At 44.2% G+C, this 9,355-nt stretch overlaps 1 protein-coding gene across 7 annotated transcripts in view; it reads left to right on the top strand.

Annotated features, from left to right (window-relative positions):
• The first annotated feature begins 255 nt into the window (after nucleotides 1–255).
• TTC39B (tetratricopeptide repeat domain 39B) overlaps nucleotides 256–9,355 on the top strand; it is a 140,809-nt gene continuing 131,709 nt past the window's right edge. For 3 of the 7 annotated variants that reach the window (XR_007518563.1, XM_049894829.1, XM_049894826.1), the window contains exon 1: nucleotides 336–469. Coding sequence is in view for 4 of the 7 variants with exons in the window: in XM_049894829.1 (XP_049750786.1) it covers nucleotides 428–469 (42 nt within the window). In the remaining 3 variants the exon portion in view is untranslated. Of the gene's footprint in view, nucleotides 470–9,355 lie in introns of all 7 variants that reach the window. The other 4 variants (XM_049894832.1, XM_049894830.1, XM_049894827.1 and 1 more) reach the window with 3 other exon arrangements.

Genomic DNA, 9,355 nt, shown 5'->3' with positions numbered 1-9,355 from the left:
GGCCACCTGGCCGGCACCTTTAGGTCCCTTCCCAGAGTGCAGGCCTGGTGGGAGAAGACTCAGGACTGCGCGATGGCCCCGCCCACTCGGTGACTCCGCCCACTCGGTGGCTCCACCCACAAGGGCCCGAAGAGGCTGCCGGCTGGGGGCGGAGACGCGTTGAGGGAAGCTGGTTGGCTGCCCCTGAGGGAGCCGCGTGGGGGAGCGGGGCGGAGCCTGAGGGGGGCGGGGCTTGCGGGGGCGGAGGGCCCGGCGCCGGCTGGGGAAATGGGTGCCCGGCCGGCCTGCGGGCGCCGGGGGCGGGGAAAGCTCCCGCTTAGCTGCGCGCCGGGGGGCCAGCCCCTCCTTCCCTCCCTTGCGCTGGGCTGAGCCGGGAGGCTCAGAGCACCCTGCCTGGCTTTGGGGAGGCAGCTGCCGAAGAAGGAACATGGCGCTCGTAGGCAACGGCGCGGAGCTGGACGCAGACGAGGTAGTGACCCGCGGGGAGCGCGGGCCGGGGTCCGGAGGGAGGGGCGAGCCCGGCGGGGCGGCCGAGGTCCCGCCCCCTGGCCCCCAGCCTTGGACAGGAAGGGCCGGGGCTGCGGTGGGGGCCCCCGACTGGGAGGCTCTGACCCCGCGGGAGTGAGGAGAGGGCTCCGCGGGGACCGCGCGACGCGGGGTCTTGGGGGTGCGGGGCCCGCGTCCATGGGCCAGTGGGTGAGAGCCAGCGGGCGGAGCGGGGACCGCAGCCCCGAGGCGTCAGAGCCCTTCCGGACCTGGAGTCTGACCCCGAAGTGCCGACACTGCCTCCGGGGCTGTGTGGATGCGTCCCTCCACCTGGGACTCTCACCTTCCGTGGAAGTTCCCTAGTGGCAGAACCGAAAGGCTTAACAACCGCTGAGAGAAGCGGGACAGAGGGAGGATGAGGGAGCCGAGGGGTATCTGCGAGGGGCTGCCGACGGGTCGGGGACTAGAACCCAGGAAGCGATGGTGCCTCCTCTCCACCGCGCCCGGCCCCTTCCCCAGGCGGGTTCCCCAGAGGTCGGCGTGGCCACAGGAAAGGCGCTTTCAGAACCGACTGTGGCCTCCTCCGACCCTACTGCAAGTGACTGACCATTTCCTCCTGCCGCGGCGCGCGGGACCTGTTGATTTACCGACTGTGCCTTCAGCACTTGGCACCTTGGGGGAGAGCGCTGTTTCCTGCGCTTGACGCCGAGGCGAGGGCTCCCGCGGCGGCAGCCAGTGCTGCTGCCATTTTACCTGACATACTTGACAAGTCGCTGTGGAGGAAGCTTGGTTTCCACTGATGCAATAGAGGACCATCTGGGGGAGGTGGGTTAAAATTCCTGTCCATCTCGTTAATACCAGGAAACTCCTGACCATGAACACTGTGCTTCAAATGTGGGCCTTAAAATAAAAACAAAAAGCCACTATACTTCCTTTACATGACTGGCAGACAAGAGGCAAGTCAGGTTGCCCAGAAACTTCCTTGACAGACTGCCCCTTGCGTTGGGGAACCCAAGACCATAGACCAATGAAGTAGATTGCGTTCAGTTGCATCTATTTATTGTTGAAATTTTAAAACTACGCATAAAGGCAAAAGATGAAATAGCATATCTGTTGCTATTTTCATCTGTGACAACCTTTCTTTATTTATAGCTTTAGGCTGTCTTTTTGGTATGACTTGGAGTTGCTCTTCCCTCCTGCCTTAGCTTGTTCTCTGTCATCTAGGTAGTAATACTTTCACTGTGCTTTCACCATACATTCACTCCCCTGCTCCAAAGATCTTATGGCTCCCTGCTGTATATTAAAGGTCACACCATACACAGAAGAAAGGCCTGGCAGCCTGCTTCCGTAAAGATTACAGCCCAGAAAACCCTATGGAGCAGTTGGACTCTGACACATGGGATTACCATGAGTCAGAATTCACTAGTTAGCAACAGGATTGGTGTTTTTTTTGTTTTGGTTGTGTAGTAAAGAGTCCCTGGTGGTGCAAATAGTTATGCACTTGGCTACTAAAAATTAAATATCCATGTACTTGGCATTCAAGTCTCACTACATTATGGTCTCAATCTGATGTGCCGGTCTTCTCCCCACCTGCTCCCCTTGATATAACCATTTAGTGTTATTATGACCATATTTATTATAAGTGAGGAAATGAGACTGAGAGTACCTAGTAGAAGAATCAGATTTTTGAACCCCTGGTCTGCTTGTTGCAAAAGATTTGGTATGCCTAAAACTATATTTATTGTCCCAAACAAGACATTGTTGAGAGAAATGGGGATGCTATTGATAACTAACCCCCAGACGATAGGTATAAACTAGGACTCGGTGGCACCTGACAACAACAACAACAGGACTACCCTGGGCACACTGGGAATATGGTCACCTTAGCTATTCTCACTGTCTGTGAGATGAACCACAGTATGGAGATGCATTAGCTGGAGGGAAGGGTTCTAGTTCTGTGGGGGAAGTTAGATTTCAGAGCAGCAGGGCGCCTAGCACACAGACACTTGGTAAATATTTGTTGGATGAATAAATAACTGCAGAAAAGATGTTAGTAAATTTAGCTTTCGGTTTTTGCCATACCTTTCCTTTATTTATTCAGTAAGTATTAGGCTCCTGTTACGTGGTAGAAGCTATACTAGTCCTAGGAGTTCATTGAACAAAGCACAAAGAATATTTTGTTCATGCCAAATCCACTTTTGCCCCTCATGGTGAAGCCGTTTCAGTTGGTGTAAATTTAGCTCCTGTGCCCAAACCTGCTAAGTGCATTAGAAAGAGAAAACATGGTTTTGGGTCTTTAGGGTCTGGGTAAGGGGGATAATGACATGTGTATGGGAACTCCAGAAAAGAGCTCAAGGCACAGTAAGCAAGTGAGAAGTAGTACATGGTTAGACTGCATATCCTTGACTGATTTGTAGAAAGTCCCTAACTCTAAACGGCCTGAAGAGCTCTATTCATGAGCGAACAGGATCCTGGTCTTCAATTTTTACCTAGTGCGTGAAAGTAAAATTGTTTATTTGAGGTGGGAAGCTTTTGAAATACTTGAGAGTTTTATAGTCTTTATGGCCATTATTTGATATTTTTGGGAAGTAAAAGAGGACAAAGTGGTGTAGTGGGAAAATAGTAGGCTGGAAATTAGATGAACTTGGCTTTTAGCTCTGTCACAGACTTGCCCCATAGCCATTCATTTGTTCATGTGTGCAAACATCTGACTGTCTTTGCGTGCCAAGCCCTGTGTTAGCCTGCGGACGCAACAGTGAACCAGACAGACAAGATCCCTCCATGACTAGTGACTGTGATTGAGCAAGCCTCTCAGCCTCTGAGGGCTCTTTCAGTTGCCTCATCTGAAAAATGAGGTGGCGGGGCTGGATAAGCCCGAAGTGTTCTTTCAGCTCTAAAAGTCTATATTTTTTTTTAAGGGAGGGAGCCCACCACTGTGGGAGAAAGGCTGATAATATGGGAATGACTTTTCTTTCAAAGTGCCTAAGGGGATGAAGCCTTAGGGGAGCTCACAAAGCAGGTATGAGGCGGGGTGTTTTCTTAGGTTAAAAAAAAAAAAATTTTTTTTTAAGTGCTGGGAGGGCAAATGTAGAAGCATAATGGTTAGAGCTTGCATTTTCAATGGGAGCAAAAATTGGTTCTCAGGGGCAAAAAATCTTAGATATTATAATGGTTTGTGACCCTCCAAAACTCAAATCATTGAAATCTTTTCTTAGCTTATAAATTTCTCTCATTGGATTTTCTTGGGTGTTACATGAACAACGTTGACGTTGCGTTCACAAAAGATACATAAAATGTATACAAGGCAAGTTCTGCAGACCTGTAGTGAATAGAGGACTGTGATTGGAGGACTTTTTCTTATTTATTTATTTTTTAAATAATTTATTTTATTTTTGTTGTTGAGAGTAAACACAGTAGAACGTACACCAATTTAACAGTTTCTACCTGTACAATTCAGTGATATTGATTACATCCTTCAAGTTGTGCAGCCATTCTCACCCTTGTTTTCTGAGTTGCTCCTCCTTCATTAACATGAACTCACTGCCCCCTTAGTTTCCTATCTTTTGAATTGCTGTTGTCAGTTTGATCCCACACAGATAGATCTTAAAAGAGCACAATGCTCAGGGCATACGTTCTTTAGGAGTTAAGCTAAACTATTGTTGGTTTTAAGAAGACTCCCAGGGATATTTTTGGTTTAAGGTTTATGGTTTAAAGATTATCTCAGGGCAATAGGTTTCTTGGTTCATTCAGCCTCCATGGCTCCAGAAAGTCTGGATTCCATGAGAATTTTAAATTAGAGGACTTTTCTTGGTATTGCTTGATCTTGAAGTCATTTCTTGATTGATGACCTCTACATCCTTATGGACTGGCATTGGCTGCCTTATGGATACTGCTAATATTTGACCCTCAGGGCTTTTTTGTGTGACTTGAATTTTGTGAATTAAATACATATAGTTTCTATTTTATTATTTAATTCTACCAAAGTTTTTCAACCCATAAGTAATTATATCTAGTGCTGTAAAGAGAAAATATCAACAGTATCTGAATGAATGTCAAGCAGCTAGCTAATAGTTATTTTTTCATATGAAATAAAAGTTTATTTTTATTTTTTATTTTACTTTAGATGAGCATTTACAGAGCAAATTAGTTTCTCATTAAACAGTTAATACACCTTGTTTTATGACATTGGTTGCCAACCCTACAACATATCAACACTCTTCCCTTCTTGACCTTGGGTTCCCTGTTACCAACTTTCCTGTCCCCTTCTGCCTGCTTGTCCTTGCCCCGGGGCTGGTGTGCCCCTGTAGTCTCGTTTTGTTTTATGGGCCTGTCCAATCTTTCACTGAAGGGTGAACCTCAGGAGTGACTTCTTTACTGAGCTAAAAGGGTCTCTGGGGGCCATACTCTTGGGGTTTCTCCAGTCTCTGTCAGACCAGTAAGTCTGGTCTCTTTTTGTGAGTTAGAATTTTGTTCTATATTTTTCTCCAGCTCTGTCTGCGACCTCTATTGTGATCCCTGTGAGAGCATTTGGTGGTGATAGACAGGCACCATCTCATTGTGCTGGACTCAGTCTGGTGGAGGCTATGGTAGTTGTGCTGTCTTGATCCTTTGGACTAATTTTTCCTTTGTGTCTTTTAGTTTTCTTCATTCTCCCTTGCTCCCGACAGGGTGGGACCAGGGGAGTATCTTAGATGGTTGCTCACAAGCTTTTAAGACCTCAGAGGCTACTTATCAAAGTAGGATGTAGAACCTTTTCTTTATAAACTATGTTATTCCAGTTGAGCTAGGTGTCCCCCAAGACCATGGTCCCCAGCCCTCAGCACTGAAATTCAGTCCCTCACGGAGTTGGGATGTGTTTGTGAAGTTCCATGACTTTGCCTTGGCCAAGTTGTGCTGACTTTCCCAGTATTGTGTACTGTTGTACCCATAATGAAAGTTACCACTTACCTAAGATGTTTATTTAGTGTTTTTCCCTCCTCACCCCTCCCCTCCCTAGCAACCATCAAAGATTGTTTCTGTGTGTAAACCTGAAACAGAAGTTAATTTCACTAAAAATAACTTTTAATTTTGATGAAAAAATAACAGCTTTAAATGTTTTTTTAAAAATCAATTTAACCGGTTGTTGTGGCATCAATTCTGACACATGGTGACCCCAAGTATGCCAGGGTAGAACTGTGCTCCATAGAGTTTTCATTGGCTGATTTTTTTGGAAGTAGATTGCCAGGCCTTTCTTCCAAGGCACCTCTCAATGGACTTGAACCTGCAACCTTTGGTTAGCAGCCAAGCATGTTAATCATTTGCACCACCTAAGGACTCCAGAAACTCTCCAATGGGAGGGGGGCGATAATGAACAAAAGCTGAAGACTTAATATTGTTAAGATGTCAGTAGTACCAAAGCGATTTATAGATTCAACACAGTACCAATCAAAATTCCAACAGCTTTCTTCCTCAACTTTAGATGGAATGGTAAGAGGCCCTGAATAGCTAAAGCAGTGTTGAAAAAGAAGAACAAAGGAGGAGGACTCACATTTCCTGATTTCCAAACATACTGTACAGGTATAGTAATCAAAACAGCCCAGTACTGGTATAACAATAAACACATAGACCAATGGGACAGAATTGAGAGTCCAGAAATAAACTCACACATATGGTCAGCTGATTTTTGACAAGGGTGCTAAGTCCATTCAATGGGGAAAGAAGAGTCTATTTAATCAGTGGTGCTGGGAAAATTGGATTTCCACATGCAGAAAAATAAAATAGGATCCATTGTTCACACCATACACAAAAACAAATTCAAAATGGATTAAGGACCTAAATGTTCCAACTAAAACCATGAAGTTCTCCTTAGAAGAAAAAGCAGGGGCAATGCTGTCAGGCCTCACTTTCAACAATGAGTTATCTAATATAGTAACAACAGCACAAACAGCAAAAGACAAAATAAATAAATGGGACCTGTCTTAGTTATCTAATACTTGCTTACCGCAAGTAAGGTGACTTTAACAAACAGAAGTTTACTGTCTCACAGTTTAGGAGGCAACAAGTCTGAATTCAGGGTGTCAGCTCTAGGGGAAGGCTTTCGTTCTCTGTCAGTTCTGGGGGAAAGTCCTTGTCATTAATCTTCCCCTGGTCTAGGAGCTTCTCAGTGCAGGGACCCTGGGTCCAAAGGACACATTCTGCTCCTGGTGCTACTTTCTTGGTGGTATGAGGTCCCTCTCTCTCTTTCTCTGCCCACTTCTGTTTTATATGTCAAAAGAGATTGACTCAAGATACAACCTAATCTTGTAGATTGAGTCCTGCCTCATTACAAACTGCCTTTAATCCTGTCTCATTAACATCACCGAGATAGGATTTACAATGCACAGGAAAATCACATCAGATGACAAAATGGACAGTCATACAATACTGGGAATTATGGTTTAGACAAGTTGACACACTTTTGGGGAACACAATTCAGTCCATACCAGCACCTCACAAAAATTAAAAAGTTTTGTTTATCAAAAGACTTTACAAAAAAAAGTGAGAAGATAAGCTACTGACTGGGAGAATATATTTGGAAACTATGTATCTGACAGGAATTTAATAACCAAAATATATATAAACCTTCAACAGCTTAACAACAAAAAGACAGGTAACCCAACTATAAAGTGGACAAAGGACTTGAAGAGACATTTCACCAAAGAGGACATTCAAATGCCCAGCAAACACATGAAAAGATGCTCATTGTCTTAGCCACAGAGAGATGCAAATCAAAACTGCAATGAGATACCATTTTATTCCTACGAGGATGGCTAAGCTAAAAAAATAATAAATTGATGAGGATGTGGGGAAACTGGAACCCTTATCCGTTGCTTGTGGAAATGCAAATGGTACAGCCATTGTAGAAAACAGTGCAGCGGTTCTTCAAAAAACTAAAAATAGAACTACCGTATGTATCACCCAATAATTTCACTTCTAAGTTTATACCCAAAACACTCGAAAGCAGAGACTCAAACAGAAACTTGTACACCAGTGTTCAATGCAGCACTATTCACAATAGCCAAAGGTGGAAACAGCCTAAATGCCCATCAACAGATGAATGGATAAACAAAATGTAGTTCGAACTACTCAGCCAGTAGGAGAAATGAAGCCTTGATACATGCTCAATATGAATGGACTGGAAGACATGCTGAATGAATAAGTCAATCACAGAAGGACAAATATTGTATGACCTCACTGATATAAAAAAACAGGAAACGACAAATATATAGAGAACAAAGTTTATTAGTGGTTACCAAGGGGAGGGAGGGAAGAGGAAAAGGGGGCTAATGGTGATGGAAAAATCACATCGATTGAGGGTATGGTTACACAGCCGATTATTGTAATTGCTGGCAATAAGTTGTACACTTGTAAAAAGTTTAACTGGCAGAAGTTGTGTGATACATTTACAATAGTGACCAAAAAAAAAAAAAGAAAAAATGTAGCTGCTGAGGCTGCTTTTGTATAAGCAAACACCTCAGGGGATTTGGTCTCTTGGTTTGGAGGTTTAGAGTCCTGATTTCATAGAGCACCTCAGTTAATTGGTCTGATAACACGTTTAGCCTCTACTTCGGTGCATAGTGTGTGGGGTCTTAAAAGTTCGCAGGCGGCCATCCAAGGCACGGCAATTGATCTCTACTCCCGTGGAGCAACGGAGGAAGAAGGAGAGTCAAGAATAGGAGGAGGATATGGAATGTGTGGCTCATTGCCTCCATGAGCTGCTGCCTCCTTTGTCATGAGACCAGAAGAACTGGATGGTGCCTGGCTCCCATTACTGAACTTTTTGATCAAAGATTTTATAGAAGAATCTTTGATCAAAAAGGGGAAAAATGCAGAACAGAATTTTAAATTTTTGTAGAGTCCAGCCTTCCTGGAGCAATGAAGGTTGAATGAACCCCTGAAACTATTGCCCTGAGATAATCTTTAAAACTTAAACCAAAAATATCCACTGAAGACTTCTTAAAACCAGAACAGTAGTTTAGCTTAACTAGTAAAAAATGTCTGCATTTAGCATTCTGCTCTCTTAATAGCTATCTATATGGGATCAAATTGACAACAGCAACTCAAGAGATTAAATAGAAACCTTTGTGGGCAGTGAATTAATGCTAATAGGGTAGAAATGACTAAGAAAAGGAGGGTGAGAATGGTTATACAACTCGAAGAATGTAATCAGTGCCACTAAATGCTACATGTAGAATCTGTTGAATTATGTGTGTTTTGCTTTGTATATTCTCAACAACAATAACAACAACAAAATAAATACAACTGTATACATATATAAAAGAAGCCGAAAAACACTAGATTAGGGAAAGAAATGATTAGCGAAAGAAAGATAGAAGCTTTCAAGTTTTGTTTTTTGGTCCAGGATTTAGATCTAATTCTGATTTAGAAAGTTTCTCGTCTGGGAGTTTAGATAAAATTGATTACCACATGTTCTTGGAACCATATTCATTCTTTCATTCCACAGATGTTTATTAACATATCTCAGGTACTGACTGGTCTTTAGATGCTGGAAATACACACTAAAGTAAGACAAGGTTATTGTCCTTGAGGAATGGTCTAGCAGGAGATGCAGATAAACAACTGGTCTGTCTTTGGGCCAGGGCAGGTTTTAGGTATGGGCACTGTTATGGATTGAATTGTGTCCCCCCGAAATAGGTGTTGTAAATCCTTACCTCTACGCCTGTGGTGGAGCCCTGGTGGCACAGTGGTTAAATGCACAGCTGCTAACCAGAAGGTCGGCAGTTTGAACCCACCAGCCGCTCCTGGGGAGAAAGATGTGGCAGCCTGCCTCCGTAAAGATTTACAGCCTTGGAAACCCTGTGGGGCAGTTCTGCCCTGTCCTACAGGGTCA

The sequence above is a fragment of the Elephas maximus genome, chromosome 9 (assembly GCF_024166365.1).
Source record: "Elephas maximus indicus isolate mEleMax1 chromosome 9, mEleMax1 primary haplotype, whole genome shotgun sequence".
NCBI lineage: Eukaryota > Metazoa > Chordata > Mammalia > Proboscidea > Elephantidae > Elephas > Elephas maximus.
This window is presented reverse-complemented; position numbering and strand designations above follow the sequence as displayed.